Here is a 27,707-nt window from a genome sequence, read left to right as displayed (position 1 = left end):
AGATATTAATAAAATGGTGCGAAACTCTCCATTTTTTTGTTAAAATGGTGCGTTTTGCACTTTTTCTATTAAAATATTAATAAAATGGTGCGAAACTCCATTTTTTTATTAAAATGGTGCGTTTCGCACTTTTTCTATTAAAATATTAATAAAATGGTGCGAAACTCTCTATTTTTTTGTTAAAATGGTGTGTTTCGCACTTTTTCTATTAAAATATTAATAAAATGGTGCGAAACTCTCCATTTTTTGTTAAAATGGTGCGTTTGCACTTTTTTATATTAAAATATTAATTAAATGGTGCGAAACTCACCCATTATTTATTAAAATGGTGCATTTCACACTTTTTTTCTTAATAAAATGGTGCGAAATTCACCATTTTTTGTTAAAGTAGTGCATTTCGCACTTTTTTCCTATTAAAAAATATTAAAATAATGCGAAATGCATTACTTTTTGTTACTATATATCGGGGTCCTGTTGGAGTATATTTGTCAGTTCGTATTATTACAGTAATCATTACCAATCGGATATAAACCAGAAATCGATAAAGTTGATCAGACTAGTCAATTATGGTTTGTGTGCTGAATGATAATCTTTAGCTTTAAAAAAAGTTTTTTTAAAAAATTTATCTTTTCTAATATTTTTTTTAGGTATCGGTGAGACTCTTCGCTTTGGATTGGTAAGTTTTGAAAGTTTTTCTTTCGAAACTGTTTTTTTAAAAGATTTTTTTAATATTTTTTTATTTATTTTTTTAGATATCAGTGAGATTCTTCACGGTAAGTTTCGAAAGTTTCATTCTTTAAACTTTCGAAACTTTATTTTTTTAAAAAAAATTAATATTTTTTTTATTTATTTTTTTTAGGTATCGGCGCCCTTCACATAAGTTTCAAAAAGTTTCATTCTTAAAACTTTTGAAACTTTCGTTTTTTAAAAAAAAATTAATATTTTTTTTTATTTCTTTTTTTTAGGTATCGGTGAAACCCTTTCACGTAAGTTTCGAAAGTTTCATTTTTTTGAAACTTCGTTTTTTTTAAAAAAAATTAATATTTTTTTTTATTTCTTTTTTTTAGGTATCGGCGAAACCCTTCATGTAAGTTTTGAAAGTTTCGTTTCGAAACTTCATTTTTTTTTAAAAAATTTAATATTTTTTTTATTTTTTATTTTTTTAGGTATCGGCGAGACCCTTCACTTTGCATCGGTAAGTTTCAAGAGTTTCATTCTTTTGAAACTTTGATTTTTTTCTTTATTTGTAGGTATTGGTTGGGATCTTTAGAGTAGTAAGTTTTGAAAATTTTGTTCTTCTTTTCAAAACTCTATTATTTTTTTTTTAAATTTTTTTCTTTATTTGTAGATATCGGTTGGCGAGGACATTTGGATGGTAAGTTTTGAAAAGAATCATATTCTTTTCAAAACTTCAAATTTTATTTTTTTTAACTTTATTTCTATATTTTGTAAGTATCAGTTGGGATTTTTGGATAGGTGAGTTTCGAAAAGTTTCGTTCCTTCTTTTCAAAACTTATTTTTTTTTCTTATCTTTATTTTTCTATTTTGTAGGTATCATCAGTTGGAAATTGGGATTTTTGAATAAGTGAGTTCGAAAAGTTTTGTTCGTTCTTTTCAAAACGTATTGGTTGAATAGATAAGTTTTGAAAAGTATCATTACTTTTCAAAACTTTAATTTTTTTTTTAATTTTCTTTCTTTATTTTGTAGGTATCGGTTGGAACCTTTGGAAACGAAACCTGTGGTAAGTTTCGAAAAGTTACATTACTTTTCAAAACTTCATTTTTTCTCAAAAAGTTTCATTACTTTTCGAAACTTTAATTTTTTTTTAATTTTTTCTCTTTATTTTGTAGGTATCAGTTGCAACCTTTGGAAACGAAACCTGTAGTAAGTTTCAAAAGTTACATTAACTTTTCGAAACTTCAATTTTTTTCAATTTTTTTTCTATATTTTGTTGGTATCGGTTGCGACCTTTGGATAGGTGAGTTTTGAAAAGTTTCATTTCTTTTTGAAACTTCAATTTTTTTTAATTTTTTTTCTAATGAAACTTTACTAAGGTATTCTCTTTTTGTAGGTCTATAGCTTTCTGGGTGTTTCCTGAATGGAACTTTGAAGGTATTCTTCGAAGTTCTTTAAATTTTTATTTTTTTTAATAAAATTTTTTTTTTAACGAAATTAATTTTTTTCTCTTTTTTTTGTAGCTTTGCAACTTTTTAGATGATATCTGAAGAGAATTTTGAAGGTATTCTTCAAAGTTCTTTAAATTTTGGATGAATACTTTAGATATATGCGCTGTCAACGTCATTAAAATACATTTGAAAGATGATTATATTTTAATAAGTTGGCATATATTGGGTTTTTTTTCTCAATTTTTATATTGTATTTTATTAATTTCAGTTAGTTATATTTGAAATTCTTTAACTTTATAAATTTATTTAGCTATATTCAATTTTGCAATTTTATTTGACAAATTTATTAGTAAATAAAAATACATAATAAAAAATACAATATATAATGACTGTGACGATTAGTAAATAATTTATTTTTTTGTGAATTATTGCAGAACTTCGTCCTTGAATTTTTTCACAGAATTTTGTTCTTGAATTTCTTGCAGAACTTAGTTCTTGAAATTCTTCGCAGATTTAATTTTGAAGATTTTCGCAGAACTTTATTTTCTTGAAATTCTGCGCAGTTTTTGATGAATTTTTTTTTCAAAGACTGCCGACAAGGTCGCAGATCTGCACAAAATGTCACCTGCAGATCTGCGCAAATCTGCACCCCAAAAAATTTCCTGATGTAGAGGACTTGCTTTTGTGGAACGTTTCAACCAAACACTCTCAAAAATTCTATACAAAATCCAGTATGCTATTAAATCAATAACTTCTGATCCTCGATTAATAAGAGCGTGGGTTATATATATATATATATAGTAGATATATACCAGTAGTTATTGATTATCTAAATAATTATCCCATGCGCCTTATTCGAGAACCAGGATCAGAAAAGTGGGGATTCGAGCCAGTGAAAGCCATTGCTTTAGAGCGAGTCAAATCTAAACCATCCACAAAATATAAGCATCCAGTTGGAAAAGATGAAATAAAATTAAAGAAAGGGAATACTGTCCGCTACCTACTTGCCAATGCGGAATGGGAAAAAGGTATGGAAAGTCAGAAAAGGGTAACTGACCCTACATTCAGTCCAAGTCTTCATAAAATCCGAAAAGTGGTTATCATAAAGAATGAACCAGTTTTATATTATATCAATGGGGAATTTACACCATCTCGCGGATTTGTGAGAGAAGAACTTATATTAATTCCCAATCCAGAAAAAGTTGGGTATCCATCCCAAAGCATATTATCTGTGCATGTTGCCTATATCACTAATAAAGAGGTAGATCGGGCTATCGATTATGCCAGAAGACGTGGTAGTCAATGTCTAGGAAAGACCGGATGAATAAATGATCATAATATATATTTTTGGTCTTGTGAAATATCCACTAAAATATATCATGAAGAAGTTTGAATAGTGTTCTCTATGCCATCATAGAAGCGGTGAACGCAAGTGTCGATATATTTTTGAGGATCTACTAGGCAAGAAATTCCCACTATGTAGGGCTAAGTTCTTAGATGGGCTACACTTAGATGGATATAATAAGGAATTGTGTCTTGCATTCGAATTCCAAGGTCCTCAACACTATCATCACAATAGTTTCTATCACTGGGAGAATGAAAATCTAAAATCACAAAATATGCGTGATCAGAAAAAGCGGGATATTTGCAAGAAGCAAGATATATGCCTTATCGAAGTTCCCTATACAGCTGATCTCCTGTCCTATATCAGACATATTCTAATCGAGAAAGGGTTCTTGAAAGAGGCGAAGGAATAAAAAGTGACCTTTTTTAGTATATTATTATTAATAGTTAGCTTAGCATGAAAATAAAAAAACTTGAGCCAGTTGATAGGCTTGTATATCATATTAATGAGATTAAAGATGCCAAAAAATATAATGGACATTCGAGTGTTCCCCAATGGCCTTTCACTTTGCTAATCTGTGGCCGTACCAATTCAGGAAAAACTAATGAGGTTCTTAATCTCATGCTCGGAAATAAGCTTTATCAGATACTTAATGGGAAGAAAGGAGGGACACGCTATATCAAGTGTGATGATTTGCTACTCATCGGCCACAATCTTAAGGAGCCAAAATATATATACCTTAAATCAGCATATCAGATAATTGCAAATAGTTCAAAGCCATATCGTGAAAATATTTCATTCCTGGCTATGAAGCCTGATAAAATCCCTAAGATGGATTCATTTTCTCTGGATAGAGCTACAGTACCTATATTTGAAGATGTATGTGCTGATCTGAAAAAAGTGCAGGAGAAAATCGTCCCTTATTTTGTTGAGGGACACCATTATAACATCAGTTCGATATATGTATCCCAGAGTTACTTTGACTGCCCAAAAATAATACGAAAAAATCTCTCACACGTCTGCCTATTCAATAGGTCATGCACTATGGATGAGCTAGTCTGAATTGTGCGCCAATATGCTAATGACTGGCGTAGTGTGATTAAGATTATTGACAAGGCTTTATGTGAACATAAATTCATTGTTTTTGATTTAACTGTACCTCGCGAACATCCGCACAGGATACAGCTAGGATGGGATCAAATTCTCACTAATGAATAGAATTTTCTTAGGTACTAAGGACGAAATGTATATTTTTTCCTGGTTTCTAGATCATGTTTAGATTCACTATGCCTCTTTGCCCATAAATTCCTTTCATAAGTGCTGGAATATATTTTTGGCTCTATAGTTATATCACTATGCTTCGTATTGGAAAGGATCTGATCAACAAGAGAGACAATTTTTCTATCCTTAGCAGAAATAATATCCTCCAGATGCCGGCATTTATTCTCTAATACATCAATAGACTTTTCTGCTGATGCAATGGCCTTTTTCGTATTAGGAATTATACTTTTGAAAAAAGCTACCGAATCTGATAATTGGACAACTTTCTCACCACTCTCTTCCAAAGACCTGGTCATAGCTACCTCACGAGACTTATACTGCTCTTGCAATTCGAGAAACTCTTCAATCTTTTTTCCAATACCTGCTTTGATATACACAATTCCTCATTTTCTTGCCTTAGCAAAGTTTCACAGTCGCTAGTAATAGGCTTCATCTTCTGACGCTCTTTTTGCTTAATATAATTTCCAACCGCCTTATTTAACAAATCTTCCACTTCGGGATGGATACTACTTGCCTGTTCCATTGATAATGGATGTTTTCGTGAAGTAAGACGTCGCCATACATCTATTTTGATGGAACAAGGGAGCTGGTTAAGTTGCTTTAAGTAATATACGTGAAAAGATGGTGTTAGTATACCAGTCATTTCTTATAGATAATAAAAAATTTTGAGAATTTTATAGATTCAGAAATTTTATTAAGAAAAATTTTGAGAATTTTACAAGAAAAAAAAAATACAGATGAATATGTAAAATTAATCGGCCACCAGGGCACTTTATTGATATAGGAAAAATATACAATGTTTCTATGAAAGAATAGGCTCATCTATAATTTCGCAACACCTGCCAGTAGTATCCCGAAATCTGGCACTCAGTCAAGTTAGTTAGATATCATGATTACTGTTCCATCCCTCAATCTCAACGCAGTGCCTTTTGGCTGTTTTGCATACCGAGACGAGATAAATAGTATGTTTGGAGTTGACGAGTGTGGCTCATCCCTTACAGAATCCTGGTACTTATTAAGAGAAGGTCGTAGTTTATTACAGTAAACACCTATCGGATCATTTTCCTTAAATTTATCAAAAGCTTGTTGCTTAACCCTTGCACGTCCAAGATCACTTAAAGGATCGGAACATTCTTGGTCCCAATGTCTCTGCATCATATCCTTAACTTCAATCAATTCAATAAATTTATGCCATACATGGTGGTATGATTTGGTTGGCTTTATTTCATTAACTTGAAATGGTTTCCAGCAACGAAAGCAGATTGCCAAATTATTTTTGTGAATTTTGGAACGATAGTATTCATGATATGATTTATCAAACTCAACTTCACCATATCCTGCAAACAAGCAGAAGGTATGGTATATGCTATATTCTTTTTGGGACAATAAAGATTGAAGGGTAGTTTTAACTCGTAATTCCCACTGTATTGGAGACTCCTCTTTTCTCATTATTAATAGGCTGTCATAGAGTTTTTCATTATCAAGGAATTTTTTGATATTCATGTTACCAAAGTAATTCCCGAGATATACTCTATAATATTCCATATCATATCCAGGACGGTTACTAACAGGCTTAGGTAGTCGCCATTCTTTTTTGTCAATAATCATTTTGACACCAATAGCGCTTTCTAAGGTAATAACTGACATAATTAGCAAAATATACTGATTTTATTGATTTATAGTGTTTTTAGCAAATTTTAGCTGATTTAGCAATATTATACTCTAATAAATATCAGATTCATTTTTATTCGATTGGAATTTATATAGGGTCATCTCTCAGGCTAAGCTAATTTTATATATGTACAGCGATGCATAAATTATGCAGGTAATACATTTCACAACTCATTAGGCGACCATACATGCAGATTTATATAGCTATCATTTCACAAAAAAAGTATGTTATGTTGGCTAAATATAGTTGAGAAGAATAATATTAATGTTCAGTCAAGTCTATCTCCTTGCATTTTTCGCACAGAAGCCCAGTACTCATCAACATCAATGAAGCTAGGCACGTTTCTGTCTGATACGCCTAATCCTTCTTGAAATATTTTCTAATCATAAAGTATAACTATATAGTTTATTTTCAGCATAGATGCCGAATTTATCTTTAATATAATTATTATCAGTTATAATAGTGTATGGTTCTCTGCGCCTAAATTTACCAAATTGATTCATTTGCAAATCATATTGATGGAATGCCACCCATTTGTCCAAAAGGATCAGCTGTTTTATTTCCATATATTCTTCGAAATTTAATTTGCAAAACTTATTTCCGGTACAAGCTGTGGCCCAATGTTAATATATACCCCAATGTTCTCCATTAAAGCTAATATTTCTGAATCTCTCAGTTATGAACTTACCCTCCAATCCGTTATAAACAGATCTTTCACCAACTGACAAGTGTTCTATTCCAAGATACACCAGTTTATTGCATGAGTAGCAGATAGCCATTCCACATTTCGGGAATAATTTTTGTCCATCAACAGGCAAAGCTTTGCGAGCACAGAAATAATCTTTCTCACCATATGTACAGTATTTTTTATTTCGAAAATACATTAGGCGATCCCAAATCCTATTTCTCCATTCAGATGGTGTTTCACCATCCATCATAAAGCGCAAACCAATATATTCGACATGCTCCTCATAAGTACCCTCAAAACCATCGCCTAATGGAGATTTAATCACACTTATCTTATTAATACACTTGAATATGCACAATAAATAAGACTTATATCAAATTATAGCGATTTTATTGTTTTATAGCTGATTTAGCACTAGTATACTCTAATAAACATATGCGCGGATCTTAACTCTAACCCCAATTTTTAAGATGTAACCCCAAATGACGGTCATGTTAAATTGGATATGGTAACACTACATCAAACCATTTTATTGGTCGATCTAATCTGTAACACAAATTTTATGCAAAAAAAAAAAATTCACGAAACTTTGTAAAATAATTACGCAGTTTAAAAAATTATTCCTAGCTTCTAATTTGCAAATGTCTGACACACAAGAAATTCATAATTACCCCTTTGACTCAATTATTAATTTTAAAAAATCAGGACATAGTTTTTCATATAAAATTATAAAAGAAGGAACGTATCCTAATAAATCTTTATTAGCGTACACTCTTCCTCCTAATAAATATCGAATCCCTGATGATTATATGGTAGAAACAACTTGGGGTAGAAGTAATAATCGATGTGTTGTTCAGTGTTTTATTAATTACATTGATAATAAACCAGTTTTTCAAATCTGGTTTGGAAAGTGTTTTGAACATGTAGTATCTTCAGTTAGAAGTGCGACGGATGTTACAAATTTATTTCATAAAGTTTGTACACTAAATTATTTTTTTTTAGTTTTTCTATTTTTTTCTATTTATAAATTAACTTTAAAATATTTATTTCAGGAATATACATCTTTAAAAAAAACAAAAACATCAGGAATTTATTTGTTTGGTCTTCATCTCAAAACATTAGAAATGGCAAGAGAAGGCAAGCGACGTGCACATATATTAAAACCAATTGACCAATGTGGAAATTCCACCCTTACAAAACATGCTATGAGTATTGGAAAACATATATTAGCTGAATTCAACGAAAAAACACAGAAGCTATATAATTTGGAAGACGTACCAGCATTGGAAAGTATATGTTATTCTGTTAATAAAAAACATACTTTTAATATCAGTTACAAGAATGAAGATAAAACTAAAAAAAAACAAAAACTTGAATCAATAGTTAGAGCATTAGATGAAGGCAATATTCCAAGAGATTCTTATAGACGTCTATATGCTATAGAATATAACCTACCACGTGAAGGAGAAATATCTAAAGAACGTATAAATATAAATGAAATAATGGTCCAGCTCATACCAATAACAATAGTAGATATAAATACTAAAAGTCAAGTGGATGAATCCGAAGGAGTAGATATAGATGATGAATCTATAACACAAGAAGTAATTAATGCAGTTGGTAAAGGTGGCTATAGAAATATTAATAATATATTGTATTATTTGGTTCCTAACCTTGTTCAAAAAGGCATCTTGAATCCAGATCAGCCCATAATTAATCTTCGAATCTCTGGAGATGGGCGAAACGTAGGAAGGAAAGTAAAACATGTAATCATCACAGTGGCTATTTTAGATGATAAAAATACTTCACACAAACCAGATCATCATTATACGACCATACTCTATCCTGGATGTGAAGATTACAACTCTCTATCAAATGCAATGACCCAATTCTGCCATGATCTAAGAAATTTAAAAGAAGGACTGGTAATTGATAATGTAAAGTGGAATTTTCAATTTTATTTTTCGTCCGACTGGAAGTTCTTAGCAATCTGTTTGGGTTTTAATAGCGCTCATAGCAAAAATTTCTGCCCTTGGTGTACAATTGATAAATCACAACAAGGAGATCTATCAAAAGAATGGAAGATTAATAAAGAAATAGATAAGTTAGTTGAACAAAATAATTACTATAAAGGACATATAAGAAACCCACTTTTTGATATGATACCTCTTAATCACTGGGTTCCTGATGAATTGCACATTATGCTTAGAATTACTGATCGTTTATGGAGTCTTGTGATAGCAGAATTAACAGAATATGGTTTGTTTAATGATACTGCACGAAAGATAATTGTAGAGGAAATGAAAAGAATTAAAGTTAAGTTTCAATTCTGGCAAATTCAAGAATCTAAAACTTGGAGCTACACATCATTAATGGGAAATGATAAGATCAAAGTATTACAATTCTTTGATTTATCAAAAATTCTTTCAAGACAACGCGCTAATATGATACAAAATCTATGGAATAAATTTTATGAACTCTACATAAAAATGAAGGACCAAAAAACAAATGCTGAAGAATTTCAAAATGATGCAAAGAATTGGCTTACTTTATTCTTAACGCCATCTGAAGGTATTCCAAATACTCAAGGATTCAAAAAAGGTCTTTATAAACCTAATGATATGACACCTTACATTCATGTGTTAGTCCATCACGTTTCTGAATTTATGACAATTCATCAAAAATGGGGATTAAAGTCATTTTCATGTAGTGCAGTGGAAAAAAAAAATCATCAGCAAGTTTCTTATTTTTTTCGTAAAACAATGAAAGATGGAGGTAGAAAATCCAAGTCATCAGCAATTATTGAGATCTTAGAACATGAAAATCGATCTCTTTTTTACAATTACCATAATGTTTCCTTAAACTCTCAAAAACCTCATAAAATTCATATTAAAGCTGAAAATAATTAGAATGAAAATGCTTAATATACTTTGATACTGTTTTTTTCGTGTTCAAATAATCTATTTTATTCAATCATAGCCTGGCTATTGTAAAAATGAAAATAAATGTGACCTGCGTGAGTGAAATTACCATTAAAATCAGTATTTTTTTGTTTTTTCCATTCTACTACTAATTGACCACGTACGCATTTTGGTTTGCGTAATTTTTTAATTGTTTCATAAGTTAATGCAGCTGTAATAGGATTTTCGTCCCCATCTTCAATATTATTGTCATCATCACAAAGTACAACATAAGTACATTGCCGTTGATCGTAAAATTTAGTCTCCCAACCTTCCATCTCTAGAATATTTGCTAATATTTGATTTGATGAACCTCCACGAAATATACACTTGTAAATACCCTTTGTAGCAGAGTAGTAATGTATATAGTTTTTAAATACTGCATAAAACTGACTTTCAGTAGCGGGAATAGAAACTGTTTGTTTTCCTAATTGCCTATATCCTTTTGGTAATCTTTTGCGAATATAGTGAACTAAGATGGCTTTAAATTGGTGTACGGTATTATCAGGTAAAGCATCAATATCTGGACGTAAAGAGTTGTATTTTATAATAGTATTTAAATGTCTAGTCAATCCCCTCTTTTTTTAAACAGTTTCCCGCATATATTACATTCAAATTTTGAATCATTAGTTGTTGGAGTTGTTATTTGAGTTGTTGTTGAAGGTGGAAGAGCACCGGTAGAAACTACAGCTTGATTCATATTACCATACCTAAAATATAAAAAAAAACACTTTATTAATTAAAAATATTAAACACTGTTGTAAACTTTATTCAAATTAATACGCGAAATTTACAAATAACAAAAATTTTACAAGCAAACTACTTTTGAATTACTAAATGTAGTTTAAATAAAGTTAAAAAATATTTTTTTGTATATAGAAATAGAATAGTACACTCAACATAATTTACCTTTGAAGGAGATTGGTTTCGTAGGGAGGAGATTGGTTTGACGCGATAGTTACTATTAAATTTTTTTTTTTTAGGGTTTTTCGGTGAGAGAGTCTAACGCTTGACATATGATTGTTGTGTAACATTTACGATGGTCACATGCAATTTTAATAGTAATTTGGGGCCTTAATTTTGGTCCAATTCCGATAATAAGCCGATATGATATAAGATTCATTTTTATTCGATTGTTCGAGTGAAAATAGATATGATGTCATGATTCAGTTAAATTAAACCTGATCACCATGGACGGCTAAACTATAAAATTTGTATCACATGAGATCTCCACCAGTTCCACGACAGTTCCACGACACTTCCCTGGCACTTTCATGGCGCTGAGTGGTTTCGATAAATCACGAAATGATCGGCCAATCAGATTTTGCGCAGTATCTAAGCCACCATTAAACGCGCTTTTAATGAATATCTTGTTTGAGAGTATTTATGTTATCTCAAAGATCAAGGGGGGCACAAAACACTCACGAAACAAAGTAAAGCTCTTTATTATATTTTTCAAAGTACATTCATGGTATAATAGCACAGTATAGAAAAAATACACTAATTAATGGAACAATAACAGTATTGTGCGGGAGAGCCTAGCAAAGCACCATAATGGCTAATGTAGTTATTGTATATTACCCCTCACATTTGACGATTCTTGGGCAGTGGCAATATCATAAGATGGTGGTAGATGAAGTGATAAGGACAGTTCTTCATGCGTGGAAGTTCTTCTCTGGCCAACCAACTGCTTTGTATCGGAAATATCCATTTCATCGTTGGTGGTTAACGAGCTAACAGGCAGAATTACTGAGTGTCTTCGTCTAACGGGTGGCGATTGTCTTCGACTTCTTCGTCCAATAGATGGTGATTGACTTTGACTAATAGATGGACTTCGACTTAATCGTCTTTTGGAAGATCTCAATTCGCGTTCAACTTCTCTGGTAGACGGTATAGGCATAATATTTCCACTTCCTCTACTTCATCTTTGGTTAAAAGTATTAATACTGCGGACCCTATCAAATTCATCCTCAGGTCTCTCCCAAAAATGTGTACGAAATTCATCAAAATATTGTACACCCAGCCGACTTCTACTAGATTTACGACCAGACATAAAATCACACATAGCCTAACAATAATATGATCAATGTTAGAACTGGACACGTAGTGACCACATATAGGAGGGGACAGGTGGATTTATCCACCACATAGTTCTCAATACAGTGATAACTTACATTATAATCCCAGACAAGATTCGAGAATTTTTCTTTACATTGGTGGCCGTTGAATGATGTCCCATTCTCTTGATTGATTTTATCAGCAATACTATTCCAGAAGATTTTCTGATTCCTTCCAAGGTTATGAAACTCATCGTTTCTGGTTCTACGTTCGTCAATAAGAGTACGAATTTGTGGATCAGTCCATTCAGCCATTTTTTCAACAACAGAATTTTTTTTGAGATGGGGTGTTGGACGTGAGCATGAATCATAGGTTGTTTATATAGTCTGCCTTTAGCGCTTTCAGCAGATCATTGTTACATAAAAGGGGGTTTTCATTTGGTATAACTGGAGATCAACTGCACATCAACTGTACATCAACCATAGTTCAACCAGAGTTCAACCAGACTTCACATTTTTCGTTTTTGTTCCACTATTTATAGCTTCCTTTACTTATCAATCTGCGGAAGATAACATATCAAACTTGTTTGCCCTGGTACCTTTTCTACTCTCGAATAAATATGAGAAAAAAGTGTGGTTAATGAGAGTTTACTTTCTGAAGCGCAGTCTCAACCCGACTTCAACCAGACTTCAACCAGACTTCAAACCAATAATATTTATTCACAAGTAATTACGTACCTGGACCCCTTATTTCGTCATTGTACTAATCCCAATATGTTAAATAAAAATGTACCGTTTGTCTGAAGATCTGCGAAGCGCCTAGCAAAGCGCCTTAATGGCAGATTAATAATTATGTTAAATCGAAATCTTATGAATTACGGCTTCAGGTATTGTCAAAAATTATACTAATAAAGAAAGGTGGTGTTTATCCATCCCATCATTGTGCTAATCCCAATAAACTAATTAAATAATGTAGATCTGCAAATGGCTGATTCAAATCAATCCACAAATGGAAATCATGCCAGAACTTTCGAGCAAAAAAAACATGATAGGTAAAATTATGCCAGAACTTTCCGGAAAAGTGAATATCATTACCGGATTAATTATTTATTGATCCCAGTTCTAAAAGACCCACGATCTACTTCCCCATAGATTTGCAATAATATAACGGTATTTCATGAGATTTTGACCCTGGCTTCATTGTTACAAAAATAGCATATATTAACCATTATTACGAAAATAGCACATCTAGACCTAAAAATAGGAGCACTGCAGAAACATATAAATTTTTCGTTCAGCCCTTACTGCGCATGATATATGCTTGGCTAAGCCACCCACGTGATTCGAAAAAAAAGAAATATACCGATTTCGCATAATTCAGTAAATGTGAGTAATTGATTCGCCCAATAATTCGGTTACCAGAGAGATAATAGAACTCATTATTGGAAAGGTTTTTCTTTCGTATCTTCCGTCACGATAATAATAACCTCTATCACATTCACCATATTCATTTCTTCCACGCGACGCTTCTTAAATGTGGGTTTGTCACTGACATCTAAATCCTCTTCACTTTCTTGCGCAATTCGGTTGGATTCTCGAGAGTGTTTTCTGTCAATACTCAGTCCTGCTCGTACTATAGGTGCTCTTGGTGTTGTAAAGTACCAGTACTGACTATACCATAGACATAATCATAGTCAGCATCGAATGCCTCGTCAGCCTTTCGATTTCCCTTAATCATATTTTTAAAAGTTCATCTGAAAGAGCATGAGCAAATTTATCTCTGATTGGATTACCAGACACAAGCTATAATTGGTTGATAGTCACATGATTTATCTTGCCTTACAAATTTTACGTTATTTTTTATTAACAGCAGAAGTAATTACATAGTTATAATAAATAATACTAATAAAACTTGTGATTTGTAACAAAAAAACATGATATAGGTAGTATTTTACAATATGCTCTCACGTTAAAACTTTGTCTATAAGGCAACCTTTCAAACTGAAGCCTCCTTGCTCAAAATGATAAAACAGCAATAGAAGAATGTTTTGGAAAAGTTCTGGTAGCAAACAGGTTGTTTTTATTAAACACAAAACTATTAACTTCCTATCCCATTAAATATTAGTATTATATGCTCTATAGCTAAAACCTTCAAACACTGGATCAGACTGGATCAGGGAAAAGTAAACGAAAGTAAACATGCTAGAGAAAGGTTTTGTCGATACTAAAAATTAGTGTTACTATATAACCGATATATATTGTACTGTAAATTTAATATAAATAATTGTGTAACCATCAGGGTCAAATTGAATTTCGCTCATGCTATCTGAAAGTTGGTAAAATGATAAGTGACACATATACGTCATTATAGGTCTATTATAAAGCTGACCAATTAATATAAGTGTAACATAAGATTTCCCTTCTAATAATTACGTCATATGTATCACGCATGTAATCAAAACACTTTCACGTGAAAACGCGTACATCCACGTGACTTCTTATATTTTAATTTAAGTGTCGCGAAAAAAAAATTTTAAAACATATTTCTTTAACATGAACGATTATTTTAAAAAGCAAAACCCATCTTCTTTTTCATTTTTAAATTTTTTATGTTTTAAATTATTATATGAGAATGAGAGACCGAGTTGGAAATCGAAGAAAGAAGAGTTTGAGTTGTATTGTCGAAATTTAAATCTTTACCTTCGGGACCAAGTTGTTAATGAAGATTTAAGAGAAAAATGGAGTGAACTCATTGAATCTCAGGTATGGTATCTCTTTTGGGATCCTAGTACAGCTTGCTTTACTCGTGATCCCAAGAGGATCCTAGTACAGCTTGCTTTGCTTGTGGTCCCAGGTATTTGGTTGTCGAATTTGATTGTAGTATCTCTTTTGGGATCCTAGTATGGCTTGCTTTCGTCGTGATCGAGGGGATCCCAGTATTGACTTGCTTTGCGTTGTCGTCCCTTAAAATTCTCTTGATGTAAGTTTCTTCTCTTAATAATCACCAGGAAGAGAAAGACTCTCAAGAAGTTCAGACGTTATGGAAGGGTGTGATGAGCAATACCGGCGGAATAACCTTTTACTACTTCATGGATGATCTCAAAAAAGATTTGGAACATAATATGGAAACTGTCTTAGATGAAGGTTACTACATTTTTAGTATTTAAACAGTTTTATTCAGCATGGGCAATGCCAACCTTATTCATTCCGTAATACTAGATCCTCAAGAACTTCAAGATCTAAAAGACCCTCTAAATCAACCATTTTACGGAACAAACAAAAAGAAAAGGAAGAACTAGATAATCAAATTCTACTCCAAGAAGTAAAAGATCGATATGAAACTTTAGCTGTAAGTGCTCCTCAAAAGTTCATATGCTTATCATCATTTATCCACTTTTTGTTATCTTTTTTTTAGAGTGAATCTACTTATGAAATTATATGCAGAATCTCAGAAAAAATGAAATCTATTGACCTTGCCAAGCTCTCGTTTAATAACCCGTTACTCTCATTTATATTGGACCTGGATCGAATTGATCCTATTATTAATGATTTGATACCAAAATCTTTACTGGAAGAAGCAAGCCAATATGAAAATGTTCGAAATTGGAAGGGTTTTACGACAGAATTCATAAAGTGGATCGATAACTTATTAAATGGTTAGGAACCTCAAACTCTAGAAAGACAGTAAGAAGAGTGCGAATACATCAAAATTATGTACCAATCCTTGTATGTATCAATTCGCTAAATTATTTTCACTTTTTATGTCATTGATCATATATGTATGTAAATCAATTTACAGAAAAGAAGTGTGGGACCGTGGTCGATATCAAAATAAGCTAAAAGATGATTGTTCGATCCTTGAAGACACACATATTCACGAGATTATGCATAATATTTTATACAATACAATTAAAGTTTCAAACGGAAAGATTGCAATAGACTGGTAATATAATTAATGAAATATGTTATGAGTATAATGGTGAATATGTAATTAATGAGAATTATATGTTACTAAAATTTATTCATAAGGACTCGAAAGACTTCAGAGGAGAGAAATGAAAAAGTCGACTTAGACTATGACATATGGTTAAGTCAAATGAAGGCAACTGAAACAAACTACATTCCAATCACGAAACATCCCAGACTGGATAGCACAGTATCGTATTGGTGATTTTTTGTATGAGTTTTTGTATGGTGAGGCCGCCAGTCCACCATATCAATCTACTACTGTTCGAACCGAAGGCAATCGTTGGAAATTAATTCATTTTATGTCTCGAAGTGTACGACGAGCAAAAGAAAAACTTGTCTCCCAATTTTCCAATATTGCCGATGGCGATCTAATGGATGATGTTCGAAATATACCCCGTTTTGGAATGTTGCTATATGGTAATAACTTTTAATTGATCATTCGCTATCATAATTAGTATTATGCTTATTACAATTACCATTACAATAATAATAGGGACCAATCTAAAAATTTTATACTATGACAAATCAAAGTACAGGTTTGGAGTAATCACCACATTGATGAACATACAATTACCACTTCATTCTCAAGTCGATAAAAATCTTGTGAAAAACTATTTGATCGGTTTGGTAATTTTTCGACGTGGAATTCTTGGAGCGATCGAAGGAATGAAAAAATTATCTGAGAGATGTAATAATCATATGATCGCACAGCAGAACAATTTGTACATTATTTGTAATGATGACGATGAAAAAGAGGATATTTATCCTTCGCCACAAAGAATGAAAAGGGTGAAACTTAATAATGCTATATATTAGTTTTAATAGTAAAAACAGTGAAACTTATTTTAATAGTAAATAAATAATATCTTCCTGTAAATTAGCATAAACATTGTGAAATATTGATTGCCAAATAAAGTCGTATTGTTTTATTTAGTAGCGTGGTGTAACATGCAAAAAAATCACACAAATATCGATCGTAGAGTTACATATATTATAAGAAGACTTGATTATAGGATATCAAAACTTTTGGATGCTAGATAAACAAACTCCTTAATTTTTCGTATCCTTTCTGGAATGACAATTTCCGGGTTTTGGTCATACCATATCTCAATAAGAAAAATTCCACTATCCAGACAAATGCACCTTTTTTGCCGATCACGATTAACAATATCTTCGAGTTTCTTAACATCTTTATACCAGCTAGTACTATAAAGCCGATGCTGAGCCCCTTGCACCTCTAATGCGATTCGATATTTTTGGAAGAAAGCATCAAGCTCTAATCCATTCAGGAAAGGAGGGCGATATTCGATAATAGGTTCCTCATTAAGAATTTCCTTAGCTATCTGGATGCATCTGGTCTGGAATTTGTGATTTTTCTTGGATTCCAGTTCCTTTTCATATTCTTCTATAATTGATTTATTCCTTACATTCTGGGCCTTGATATCACGAATTAAAGCCTCAATACTCTCAAGATTGTCTGGGTTTTGCGAACTAAGATGTTTTAATTTTACTATATAACCCTCAAATTCTGTGTAATATTTTTTGGTAGATTTTAGAAATTCGACTTTTTTGGCTTCAAACTCATCTTTCTTAGCCTTAAGCTCAGCCTCAAGTTCAGTGGCACGCTGTCTCAATGCTTTAAGCTCTGCATTCTCAGCCTCAAGTTCAGTAGCATGCTGTCTCAATGCTTCAAGCTCAGATGTGTTAGCTTCATTAACTGACATGATCAATAATAATTTTATATATGAAAGGAATTGTTCAATGTTCTGAAAATCACATTTTTTCCCTTACCCGAAGTAAACAAAATTTCTTGGCAAAGAAAAATTTTTTATTAATACATGCGAAAAAATAAATACAAGTTTGGGACTGCCCTGTGATACATGACGTCTATCTAATATACATGATTATTTTTTCTTGATTATTTCTTCTACACGACGCTTCTTAGTTGCGGGTTTCTCACTACCTACTGCTCTATCCTTTAATAAACCTACTATAACCTCTAAAACCCTCTTCACATTCTTACGCAATTCTGTATCATCTTTGAGAGTGTCTTCTGTTAGTGAAATTCGGTATTCAGTCCTGCTCGTACTATAGATACCTTCAGTGCTGTGAAGAATGAAGTACCAGTCAGTTCCAGTACTGACTATACCATAGACGTAGTCGTAGTCGGGATCGAATGCATCATCCACCTTTCTTTTTTTCTTGTTCATATTTATATTCATCTGAGGAAAATAGAGAAGTAAGTTAGCAATAGCCCATGATCATCCTATAGCAAGCGAGCTAGTAGAATTTGTCATACTTACATCGCAAGCACTTCGGCATTGTAGTAAGTTTTGGCAGATACATATAGTTACTTGATTCTGTTTGCCTTCGGTTATGCAAATTATTTCCTCCAGCATCTCGCTGATAATTTTTTTGATGGCATAGTCGACACGGCCTGTGTTTTCTTCACCAATTATATTTGTCTGAGGTGTGATTACCAAGTCGCCGAGAATACTTACAGCCGTATGTAAGATCGTTGAAATATACTCGCACCGCATAGCTTCGTTACTATCTACAACTGGTCCCATATTTTTTATTCCACGAAGAATATCGTCAATGCATAGCTTAAATTCGGGGGCGCTTTCGTTGATGTTGTGGGTGGCTATATTATGATATGTGAGCTCCAAATATATAAAAAAAACCCTTTAATCTGATATTACTTACATGGTATGAACTGTGGAATGCGAGTTATATCCCTGCTAACAATCCCATATTTCTCCAGCACCTCACCCAACTCTTTCTTAGTCTTGTACGAGGGAAACGACCTCAACTTTTTATCTTTACACTCCTTAGCGAACTTTACGAGTCTCATAGCAGGTCCCAAGTCTAAGCCAACACTGCGAAGCCTTTCTTCAGTCAAGTCAAACAAGTCCCCGCCATTAAGCTCTTCCTTCTCTAAAATTTTGATAGCCGTTTTACTAAGCTCCAAGTTTTTCTGCCCCTGCAAATATTCTATAAGTTTGGCCGTATCATATTTTTTAATTTTGTCCGCCAATGAGACCGTCTCATTTCCAGCAACAGAGATAGAGGTGGAAGCTGGAGTATAAGGTGTACTGGTTTCAGAAGACATAGTGTTACGTTTTTATAGGGATATTTGGCTCAGACAAAAAATAGTGTTACTTTCCGGAGTAAGATAAAAATTTATTTCTGTTCGGGAAATAAAATACTGGGCGTTAATATAGGTTTTTATGTAGCACAGGCATTGCATCATCACACGTGACCTTTTCTCATATACGTTCGATAAAATAATACTTTATTTATGAAATAAAATAGTTGCCAGAACCCGGCCTACAATACATAAAAATTGTGACTATAGCGCTACATGACACTAAAATTATGGAAAATATACGGTGACATGGAAGTGACCCGCTCGAGGTTGAAATTGATTATTAAAAAAATCAGAAATATAGGCTTGAGAGTTCATTGGTCTTTCGCTAACTGTTCCGGGATGGATCTGATGAATACTTAGAGAAAGATTAGAAAATTGTACCTCCAACAGGCCTAACTGGCTTAACTGATTACGAATTGCAATTTCAAGTCTGCCAACCGTTTGACCTGTGTTGATTGTAATTGCTTGAGCTACTTGGTTGCTTGAAAGATCAAAGAGGTTCCCTATGGGAACGATAAGACAATTGAGAGTGATATCAATACCATCCCTATCATTGTTATCGATCATTGTGTAGCGAATTTCCTAAATTTAAGAGCCCATAGTAAGTATTTTTTATGTCGCACTTCGCTCCTATACATAACTTCTATCACATACGCACCTTAAAATTTTTTGCGAAAAGTTGGCTGAACTTCCACATACTCCTACATGCTTTATATCTTGCTGGGAAAAAGAGCGCCAAGCTGAAGTTAAGGAGATAAGAATAGTGATTAGCATTGTCGTATGATACCAAGAGTTCTATGAAGGCACATGTAAATGGAATCTTCATACCTTTTCACATGGGAATCTACCAGAGAGACGCAAAGGTAGTTAGTTCTTGTAGATCTCGAAATTCCAAAGTCCTCAGCCTTTCATAACATATGCTTTTGCCGTCAGTATTTACTTTTAGAGTTGGTCCTGTGTTGCAACTAGACCTCCTTTCACATTTTCTCACATTTGTTTGGGAAAAAAATATAGGTACTGGTTAGTATGTTTTCTTTTTCGAATATATATGCAAAAATTAATATATCGCACAAGACCTGACTGATGATCCACTTATTTTTCTGTCACACAGGAGTGACCCAGCAAATTCTTCCGAGCTGGTGATTACTGCTCCAGACTAGATAGATTGGTATTGTACCACCCCGCCATAGAGGATCTTGTTAATTCTAGATTAAGAAAAGCAGAAATAATATTATTATTAGAGAATCCAGATTGGGTCGAAATCTGAACATTGCTAACCTGACTAAGATAATCACTAAATGCGGTAATTAGATCGGGCACATTTTCCTTTTCAGCTTGAATAAGCATTTCTACCATTTTATCAGGATCAAGATCGTGATTATAATAACATCCAAATCTTGCGATATACCTTTGACTTTCTGATGATAATCCTTTATGGAATAATTCTCTAAGATGATTTTTACAGAGCTTGATAACATCGTTACATCTCTTTATCTTCGAGTAATAATCCACTATTGAGTCTTCATCTTGAAGCAATAACCCACACCAGAACTTATCAACCTCATCTGCATTATTTTCTACCTTGATCTCATCTGTATCTTTACCATCCGGCCATATTTCCCATCGAAGTTCCTTGGCACTATACGGTAATTCTATTAGGCTTAAAATTTGTGGGAGGTAAAAAGCATTAGATTGTATGAATACATGGAATAATGATGCTGGATTTCTTATGCCGGGCAGACTATATACAAATTTCTTAAGTATTTTTTCTCTCCAATGCCTAATTGCCTTTGTCTTCTAATAGATTTTGATTTCGCAAAAAAGATCTTCCCAGTCTTCCCACTCTGGTATAAATTCAGGATTCCCTTCATTATCCCATTCATATCTCGATCCATATTCTTCAATAAATTCATTGTAGCCTTCATCTGTCTTGTCATCTGACATTTTGCTAATAGAGCAATTATACTTAATAAAAAATAAAGTACTGGTAGCGTATATAGCTTCTTTTCAGTATATGCGAAAATTATGTTGCACATGACCTGACTGATGATTAAGGTTGCTTGCCGAAACCTAGGGGTTTAGGCAAGATGGCGTTTCGCCGAAAAGTGAAATTCTGCTGAAACTATATTAAAGTTATATTAAAAAACTGGCGAAACTTTGGAGAAAGGCGAAACTGCCGAAACTTATTATAAATGCCGAAACTGCCGAAACTCTGCCGAAACTATAATAAATCTATAGTAAAATTTTGACGAAACTAATCGTAGGATTTTGAAGAGGTTTAGACAAGCAATCTTACTGATGATCCACTTATTTTTCTGTCGCACAGGAGTGGCCCAGCAAATTTTTCTTTTGAGCGAAGTGATCCGGGTTGATGATCAGTATTCCGGACTCGGCCCTTAAGGCGCTTCACTAAATTTTCTGCATTAAATATATTACTTTATTATAGCAATCATGGCAAATAATAATTCTGAAACGCTTGCTCAGTTTTATGGACTATTTTTATATAAGAAGAAGGATATAATAGCTATTCAGGAGAAACTTGGTATTGGTCCTGGCAATGCAAATGAATTAGTAGTGCCTCCAGATTCCAAGCTCATGGGGAAAACACTTGCCGATTCTTACGAGCTGTTGTTAGAATTGGTAGGGATTTAATACCGATTCAGGAGAAACTCAACATTGATGGTAATCCCATTCTAGAAGAGGCACTCCGAAGCAATAAAGCTTCTACGGATATTCCATTTGGTGAAATATTTAATTTGTTTATGTGTTTGGAAGAGAATATAATAGCAATTCAGGATAAACTCGACATTGTTGGCTATTCTAATCAAGAAAGGGTGGAAGAAGTTGATGAAAATATAAGAGCATGTCTCCGGAAGCTTAAGGAGTTTCATGGTCCCTTAGAGGATGATCCAGGTGTGATATTTCCAAAATATGGTGAAATGGGTGTAAAGAAAATTATGTTTACTGGAGAGGGGCTTCCATTATTTCCGAAACTCTCTCCTCAACAATTGCATGAAATATTCGTCAAAAATCCATCTAGTGCCGGTCAATGCCCATGTCTAGAACGGGTTAGCTAATCTATATTTTTTGTCACACATTCTGACCGAAGGCGCTGTGCATGGCCCAGCAAATTCTTCTGAGCTGATGATCATGAGAATCGCTTCACAGCCCACTCCGGACTAGCTAGATTGGTAAAGTACGGTACCATTTCTGATTGATTGGCTAGTATTCTATCACCAGCTCTCGACATTAAGGTGGAAATATTACCTCGAGTCAGTGAATGTCTGTTCATAGCTATAATGTGGTGATTGTCACCAGAGTCAACCATCATGAAACTAAGATGCTGGTATAACTGAGGTAGAACTGAATTCAGATTATTACCAACACTATGCCGAATGTTATATATCCGTCCTATCTCTTGATCTAATTCAGCTCACATATCCATAGAATTCATGAAATCCTCAACATGGATATTTGGATTAAGTAAAACGAGCTGATCTATGGCTTCTTTAGTAATATTAGCACACCCCTCCAGATTAAGATATTTTAAATAAAGACACGAATGAGAAATTTCTTTGATAGTTACATCAGTAATTCTACAAAAACTAAGGTTGAGATGTTGGAGATTTGGACAGGAATGAATGGCATTGCAAATTGAAGTCTCGGCGACGTAAACATACTTACCAAAATCAAGATACTCTACACTAAGATGTTTCTCTACATTAAGGTGTTCCTCTACAGTAAGAAGTTTTTCTACTAATATATCACATCTATTTTTTCTTCGACAGCTACCCAGAATACTGAATCTTCATAAATTTGGACATGAGTTTAAGATGTGACTTATAAATCTTTCAGAAATCAAATGCGCACAAGCAAAATAAAACTCTTGTAAAGCTTGGCAACTGTTCGCAATTTTGATTAAAGATCTATCAGTAATGCCTTGGCAGAAAGAAATATTTAGATATTCTATTTTACGACATGATCCCACCATTCCACATAAAGCTTTATCACCCATAATACCACTACTACATAAATTAAGATATCTCAGATTGGGGTATGCTTTAAGCTGATTTAATGCTCTATTACTAAAACCCACACAATTTTTGAAATTCAAATAAATTATGTTTGGGCATGTTTTTACGATGCCTTCAATTTTCTTACTTGAAAGTGGATTATAGTATGGAATTTCGAGATGGGTTAGTTTCGAGCTATAAATTGGCTTTTGCTTCCCACATACTAATTCTATGAATTTCTTTGCTTTGGGATCGTTCCCCTTTAGCTCAATACGTCTCCATAGAATAGGGGCACTGCATCTATACTACAATCGGAAAACAAATAGAGCGGGGTAAATGGATTTATCTATCAATAAAAAATGTAAAATATGTTCTAGTACTTCTGGTAAATAAAAGATGGTTGAATACACCATAAATATTCTGTTTTATATGCTGTATCTTTAAACAAAAAATAAAATTAGCTGAGCCTAGTTCGCTGGTAAATTACTGCTCCGAACTAAGCCTTTCCACTATGTCATCTAACGCAAGTACTTGTAACCCATCCAAACAAACTTTTAATATATCTTCAGGTGATAATCCTCTGAAGAATAGATTTTTAAGAAGCCATTCTGGATTAAATTACACTCTTTCAGTTTCGAATAATATTCCTTTACTGTATAATTGCCTTGAACTATTCTCCCAAATAAAAAATTCATTCTTTTGGACCATTCAAGATTAACCTCTCTTTCCCATATATTATTTATATTGCGGGCATTTTTTAGATCCCGTTCTGGGGGGTACTTTGAAATGGATGGTATTAGTTCAGGCGGAAGTTGTTCTGGCAAATTAACTGTATACATTTATATACGGTTAGAATATCTTTCGATCAAAAAAAAGTGAAATACAATATTGGAAAGCTTTCATCCTGATCGAAGGGTCTTAACTTTCTTTGGTCGCGCCCTTCTTCGTTGCTTATGAGGGACAGCCTTTTTTTTCTCTTATCTCAACCGAATCGGAATCTTCAGAAGACTCAGACGAATAGTAGGAATCCTTATGCACATCACCTTTCGGCCCTTTTTTACTAATTAGCAAGGGAACTATTTCATGTATTAAGTCGACCACAGCTCCCCTATCTACACATTCATCCAGATCATCCAATTCATCTTCCAATTCATCTTCCAATAAATTGACCTTCCTTTTAAGCTTTACATATTTGATATGATAATCTTCCAGTCTTTTTTCTAATGCCCAAATCTGTCCAGAGAGTGCTTTATATGCTCTTGTATTCTGCTCATCCAGTCCTAATGACTGGGCTAATTTCTCTGTATATCTGATAACTTCCTGCTCGCTGGATACATCAGATGAATGATTTTGATTGGTTACCATTTTCGTGATATTTTATATATGATATATCTTGCCTCAAGCGAAAAAATAAAATTCCCAATTAGGGCCTGCTCATGATCGGTGGAAGAAATATTGTATAGCTGATTCCTGCATATGAATTATAGAGAAATAAATTGGAAGCTAAACACCAAGAATATTATTGAATACTCCGGTCTTCTAACCTTATATGTGATTAGTTTTCACCGGAGAGCTCGAATACCGTTGCCTGATTATATGGTTCCCCTCTTAACCGATAATTTACTATGGTATAGTTTTTTGCAGGAGAGGCATGGTTGTCAGGACTGTGGCGAAGTGCTTCACTAGCAATGGTCTCAGCTTTCGATAAATTCTTCGCTCCATGAGCTACAACTGCAAATACCGTCCCTATTTTGCGCAAAGAACTAGGAAGTAGTGGTTTGCCTACTTTAGGAAGGAATTTATCCTTTTTTAGGAATGTATTGAACCATAATACACCTGGCTTTCCTGGGTCTTTTAACTGTCCAGAAAAAATTGCTTCCTGAATCTATATAAGCAATTGCTTCGCCCGTTCCTCATTCTTCTCTAGTGATCTGAATACCCGGGAAATGTCTTGTTGTCCCCAGTTTTTTCCATACCCAGTTACGCTTCCATTAGATATGCGTAAGTCTTTAATTTCAGCAGGGCGAATACAAAGCATTATCATTACATCGGCTAGGGCTTATTTATCAGGTATATTGGACACATCATATGAATCCAGTCTTTCCTTAACCGATTCTAATGAGAAGTGGTCTGGATAATCGATTCCTTCATTTTTATGTAACAATCTATTTTCCTTTTTAATTTTATTAGCTGAACGGGTTGTGTCTAGAATCTTTGTATCAGAGACTATTTTTTCTGAGGCCTCGAGGGCTCTCATCTCTCTTCAAAGTCTAGTAAGGCGTGATGAACTAGCGCTAGCATTAGAGGCAGATTTAGCTAAGGCATTAGCTATAACTTTTATTTCTGCTTCACCAAGATTATCCCGAATGATATGCTAGGCCAAATTTCTAATAGTCTCTTTCGGTAAAATTTGACATATATTCACTGCGTCTGGTTCTGCTTCTTGGGTGTTATCGGGAGTTTTGGAAGCATTGGGAGCATTGGGTAAGGCTCCTCCTTTTTTCTGACCAGCTGTTTGCTTAGGAATTAATGCAAATACCTGTTTTTTGCTAAAGTTATATCCCTTTTGGAGACGTCGTCGTGCCTGATCCCTCTTAACTTTATCCATTAAAAGGATATCTAATGCCAGAGCGTGGTTACTAAGCTCTTCAATACTCATCTCGATATTGAGCTCGTTTTCTGTTACATATCTAGTAGCGATGCCAGCCATATTATTATTTGGTAATATGTAAGATATTTGGTTATACCTAGGTTGTTTGGTATATACTATGTGGAGAAAGTTCAATTCAAAAAAATAAATAATTGTTTTGACATTCATGGTCGGTGAAAACTATCGGAGGATTGGAGGAGCGAAAAAAATAATGATATAGCTTATGCTGGGTCTCTATGAGACCACCCACTATGGCTGGGGTTTGCTCTGCAAATATTTGAAAATTGCGGGTAGATAGGATATGCGAAAAAAAAAAATAATAATAATTTGGAATTATATATTGCCCATGTGTAAAGACTATAAAGACTCTCTTACCCAAACAGCTTTCTTGTGAATCAGCTTTTTATTCGCTCTTTACCAAAGCATACCATTCTCCTGGAGTGTGCTTACCGTTTTTTTCCATTCCTTTTTAGTATCAAGCCAGGAGGATGTGATCCCATCTTCCTCGAGAGAACGGCAGATTATTTCTTCTTCTATCAATCTTTCCTGTACTGTCATGTCTATATATTCTTTGGGATCTTCTTCCACCTCTTCTGCATAACCACACATTCGAGAGTCGGTTTCCATTCTATCTCAGAATGCAATGGAATTGAGCCTGTCTTTTTCGGTAATAGTTACGAAGACATCTGGATCCTCACTAAGTTCGACTGCCTTTTTTCTGAGATGCTCATCTCGCTGAGCTTTGGCCAGAAGTATGGCTGATGATAGTTCATTAGGGTTGTATGAATCAGCTAGGATCTTTTTAGGAGGCATATTCGTGTTTTTACTTATGGGCTTGTTAGATTCAGGAAGCTCAATAGTCTCTAGTTTACCAATTACTGGTTCAGGTCTTTTAGAAGTCTTGGATGTACCAGATGTTGAGACGATCAGAGTACGTGTATCTTCTGTCATATAGTCGAAAAGTGCCTGAGTCGAATCATCCTGATTACTGGTCTTCTTATCTTTACTGGTATTAGGTGAAGGCTTATTCTTTCTATCGGCTACTCTGTTATGGCACTCTGGCTGAGGCGGGATTATTTTCTGTAGAATAGTTTCTGGCACATTGAATATGGGTATATCTGTGGTCTCATTCTGGAATCCCTTGTTTGTGGATATGTCATCTTGAAGTGTGTCAGAGAACTCTTCGATATCACCTAGACCAGATTCACGGAGCTTAGCTATGATTTTGGAACAGTCAAGAGTATACTGCCATTCTCTTTTCCCACCACCTATCCGCACTTGTTTGCTTTCAATACCAATTTCAGAAAACTTTTTTCCAGCAACTTTACTAGTCAATATTTTTTCACCATTCTCTCCACACCATTCAAAATACTTTTGATATAATGATGTACAACTTTGCGTAGATGTTCCATCCTCAGCCCTAGATGTAATATAGTTGATTATAAATCGAATGGGACTAGGAAGCTGATCACGCATTATATCTACTTTCATTTTAGTTGCGGGAATTTCTTGTGGTTCAAAATCTGAAAGGTCACGACTAAGAAGATATCTCATGACTACTCCTGGTGCGTCGGGATGGTTAAGTACATTTCCTAGTCACTTAAAATATGCTGTATTTCCCCTACATCGTAAAGATACATCAAAACAATCTATACGGGAATCACCTATATCTATTTTTAGAGGGCATCCTGGTTGCTTGTAACCATAAATCCAGTGAAATCTTTAATTCGCTTTGTTTCAATACCCTTACACTCTATAGACACCATTCCTTCCGTTATAAGGGATTTAAGATGT

At 33.7% G+C, this 27,707-nt stretch overlaps 18 protein-coding genes across 18 annotated transcripts; 5 read left to right on the top strand and 13 right to left on the bottom strand.

Moving 5' to 3' along the window:
* Window positions 1–431: 431 nt before the first annotated feature.
* Window positions 432–1,908, top strand: OCT59_022799 (uncharacterized protein; the record flags this gene model as incomplete). The annotated part of the gene is made up of 10 exons (XM_066144992.1): window positions 432–495; window positions 648–676; window positions 753–773; window positions 966–986; window positions 1,068–1,087; window positions 1,167–1,195; window positions 1,349–1,375; window positions 1,552–1,585; window positions 1,709–1,742; window positions 1,852–1,908. The coding sequence occupies 10 exons, from the start codon at window positions 432–434 to the stop codon at window positions 1,906–1,908; spliced, it is 336 nt and encodes a 111-aa protein (XP_066006404.1).
* Window positions 1,909–2,971: 1,063 nt separating this feature from the next.
* OCT59_022798 (uncharacterized protein) lies at window positions 2,972–3,451 on the top strand (the record flags this gene model as incomplete). Its single annotated transcript, XM_066144991.1, has 1 exon — window positions 2,972–3,451. One exon carries the CDS (start codon window positions 2,972–2,974, stop codon window positions 3,449–3,451), a length of 480 nt encoding a protein of 159 aa, XP_066006403.1.
* A 2,178-nt stretch (window positions 3,452–5,629) lies between these two features.
* OCT59_022797 (uncharacterized protein) lies at window positions 5,630–6,400 on the bottom strand (the record flags this gene model as incomplete). The annotated part of the gene is made up of 1 exon (XM_025311989.1): window positions 5,630–6,400. One exon carries the CDS (start codon window positions 6,398–6,400, stop codon window positions 5,630–5,632), a length of 771 nt encoding a protein of 256 aa, XP_025166329.1.
* A 648-nt stretch (window positions 6,401–7,048) lies between these two features.
* Window positions 7,049–7,606, bottom strand: OCT59_022796 (uncharacterized protein; the record flags this gene model as incomplete). Its single annotated transcript, XM_066144990.1, has 2 exons — window positions 7,049–7,456; window positions 7,565–7,606. 2 exons carry the CDS (start codon window positions 7,604–7,606, stop codon window positions 7,049–7,051), a joined length of 450 nt encoding a protein of 149 aa, XP_066006402.1.
* Window positions 7,607–7,754: 148 nt separating this feature from the next.
* OCT59_022795 (uncharacterized protein) lies at window positions 7,755–10,022 on the top strand (the record flags this gene model as incomplete). The annotated part of the gene is made up of 2 exons (XM_066144989.1): window positions 7,755–8,087; window positions 8,166–10,022. 2 exons carry the CDS (start codon window positions 7,755–7,757, stop codon window positions 10,020–10,022), a joined length of 2,190 nt encoding a protein of 729 aa, XP_066006401.1.
* A 56-nt stretch (window positions 10,023–10,078) lies between these two features.
* On the bottom strand, window positions 10,079–11,196 carry OCT59_022794 (uncharacterized protein; the record flags this gene model as incomplete). The annotated part of the gene is made up of 4 exons (XM_025329605.2): window positions 10,079–10,596; window positions 10,683–10,783; window positions 10,983–11,034; window positions 11,112–11,196. The coding sequence occupies 4 exons, from the start codon at window positions 11,194–11,196 to the stop codon at window positions 10,079–10,081; spliced, it is 756 nt and encodes a 251-aa protein (XP_025166332.2).
* A 444-nt stretch (window positions 11,197–11,640) lies between these two features.
* On the bottom strand, window positions 11,641–11,973 carry OCT59_022793 (uncharacterized protein; the record flags this gene model as incomplete). Its single annotated transcript, XM_066144988.1, has 1 exon — window positions 11,641–11,973. One exon carries the CDS (start codon window positions 11,971–11,973, stop codon window positions 11,641–11,643), a length of 333 nt encoding a protein of 110 aa, XP_066006400.1.
* A 21-nt stretch (window positions 11,974–11,994) lies between these two features.
* On the bottom strand, window positions 11,995–12,445 carry OCT59_022792 (uncharacterized protein; the record flags this gene model as incomplete). Its single annotated transcript, XM_066144987.1, has 2 exons — window positions 11,995–12,141; window positions 12,248–12,445. The coding sequence occupies 2 exons, from the start codon at window positions 12,443–12,445 to the stop codon at window positions 11,995–11,997; spliced, it is 345 nt and encodes a 114-aa protein (XP_066006399.1).
* Window positions 12,446–13,569: 1,124 nt separating this feature from the next.
* On the bottom strand, window positions 13,570–13,868 carry OCT59_022791 (uncharacterized protein; the record flags this gene model as incomplete). The annotated part of the gene is made up of 2 exons (XM_066144986.1): window positions 13,570–13,699; window positions 13,765–13,868. 2 exons carry the CDS (start codon window positions 13,866–13,868, stop codon window positions 13,570–13,572), a joined length of 234 nt encoding a protein of 77 aa, XP_066006398.1.
* Window positions 13,869–14,683: 815 nt separating this feature from the next.
* On the top strand, window positions 14,684–16,915 carry OCT59_022790 (uncharacterized protein; the record flags this gene model as incomplete). The annotated part of the gene is made up of 7 exons (XM_066144985.1): window positions 14,684–14,984; window positions 15,116–15,274; window positions 15,415–15,479; window positions 15,546–15,763; window positions 15,930–16,073; window positions 16,233–16,516; window positions 16,593–16,915. 7 exons carry the CDS (start codon window positions 14,684–14,686, stop codon window positions 16,913–16,915), a joined length of 1,494 nt encoding a protein of 497 aa, XP_066006397.1.
* A 2,560-nt stretch (window positions 16,916–19,475) lies between these two features.
* On the bottom strand, window positions 19,476–19,817 carry OCT59_022789 (uncharacterized protein; the record flags this gene model as incomplete). Its single annotated transcript, XM_066144984.1, has 1 exon — window positions 19,476–19,817. The coding sequence occupies one exon, from the start codon at window positions 19,815–19,817 to the stop codon at window positions 19,476–19,478; it is 342 nt and encodes a 113-aa protein (XP_066006396.1).
* A 576-nt stretch (window positions 19,818–20,393) lies between these two features.
* Window positions 20,394–21,194, bottom strand: OCT59_022788 (uncharacterized protein; the record flags this gene model as incomplete). Its single annotated transcript, XM_066144983.1, has 2 exons — window positions 20,394–20,910; window positions 21,094–21,194. The coding sequence occupies 2 exons, from the start codon at window positions 21,192–21,194 to the stop codon at window positions 20,394–20,396; spliced, it is 618 nt and encodes a 205-aa protein (XP_066006395.1).
* Window positions 21,195–21,701: 507 nt separating this feature from the next.
* On the top strand, window positions 21,702–22,327 carry OCT59_022787 (uncharacterized protein; the record flags this gene model as incomplete). The annotated part of the gene is made up of 2 exons (XM_066144982.1): window positions 21,702–21,890; window positions 21,953–22,327. 2 exons carry the CDS (start codon window positions 21,702–21,704, stop codon window positions 22,325–22,327), a joined length of 564 nt encoding a protein of 187 aa, XP_066006394.1.
* A 356-nt stretch (window positions 22,328–22,683) lies between these two features.
* Window positions 22,684–24,102, bottom strand: OCT59_022786 (uncharacterized protein; the record flags this gene model as incomplete). Its single annotated transcript, XM_066144981.1, has 4 exons — window positions 22,684–23,056; window positions 23,135–23,563; window positions 23,644–23,701; window positions 23,886–24,102. 4 exons carry the CDS (start codon window positions 24,100–24,102, stop codon window positions 22,684–22,686), a joined length of 1,077 nt encoding a protein of 358 aa, XP_066006393.1.
* A 112-nt stretch (window positions 24,103–24,214) lies between these two features.
* Window positions 24,215–24,628, bottom strand: OCT59_022785 (uncharacterized protein; the record flags this gene model as incomplete). The annotated part of the gene is made up of 1 exon (XM_025330911.2): window positions 24,215–24,628. One exon carries the CDS (start codon window positions 24,626–24,628, stop codon window positions 24,215–24,217), a length of 414 nt encoding a protein of 137 aa, XP_025166338.2.
* A 190-nt stretch (window positions 24,629–24,818) lies between these two features.
* On the bottom strand, window positions 24,819–25,307 carry OCT59_022784 (uncharacterized protein; the record flags this gene model as incomplete). The annotated part of the gene is made up of 2 exons (XM_066144980.1): window positions 24,819–25,121; window positions 25,203–25,307. The coding sequence occupies 2 exons, from the start codon at window positions 25,305–25,307 to the stop codon at window positions 24,819–24,821; spliced, it is 408 nt and encodes a 135-aa protein (XP_066006392.1).
* Window positions 25,308–25,637: 330 nt separating this feature from the next.
* OCT59_022783 (uncharacterized protein) lies at window positions 25,638–26,522 on the bottom strand (the record flags this gene model as incomplete). Its single annotated transcript, XM_025328509.2, has 2 exons — window positions 25,638–26,029; window positions 26,342–26,522. The coding sequence occupies 2 exons, from the start codon at window positions 26,520–26,522 to the stop codon at window positions 25,638–25,640; spliced, it is 573 nt and encodes a 190-aa protein (XP_025166340.2).
* Window positions 26,523–26,546: 24 nt separating this feature from the next.
* Window positions 26,547–27,467, bottom strand: OCT59_022782 (uncharacterized protein; the record flags this gene model as incomplete). Its single annotated transcript, XM_066144979.1, has 1 exon — window positions 26,547–27,467. The coding sequence occupies one exon, from the start codon at window positions 27,465–27,467 to the stop codon at window positions 26,547–26,549; it is 921 nt and encodes a 306-aa protein (XP_066006391.1).
* Window positions 27,468–27,707: the final 240 nt, after the last annotated feature.

Source organism: Rhizophagus irregularis, chromosome 31 (assembly GCF_026210795.1).
Source record: "Rhizophagus irregularis chromosome 31, complete sequence".
NCBI lineage: Eukaryota > Fungi > Glomeromycota > Glomeromycetes > Glomerales > Glomeraceae > Rhizophagus > Rhizophagus irregularis.
The sequence above is the reverse complement of the archived record's forward strand: the minus strand, read 5'-3'. Positions and strand labels throughout refer to the sequence as shown.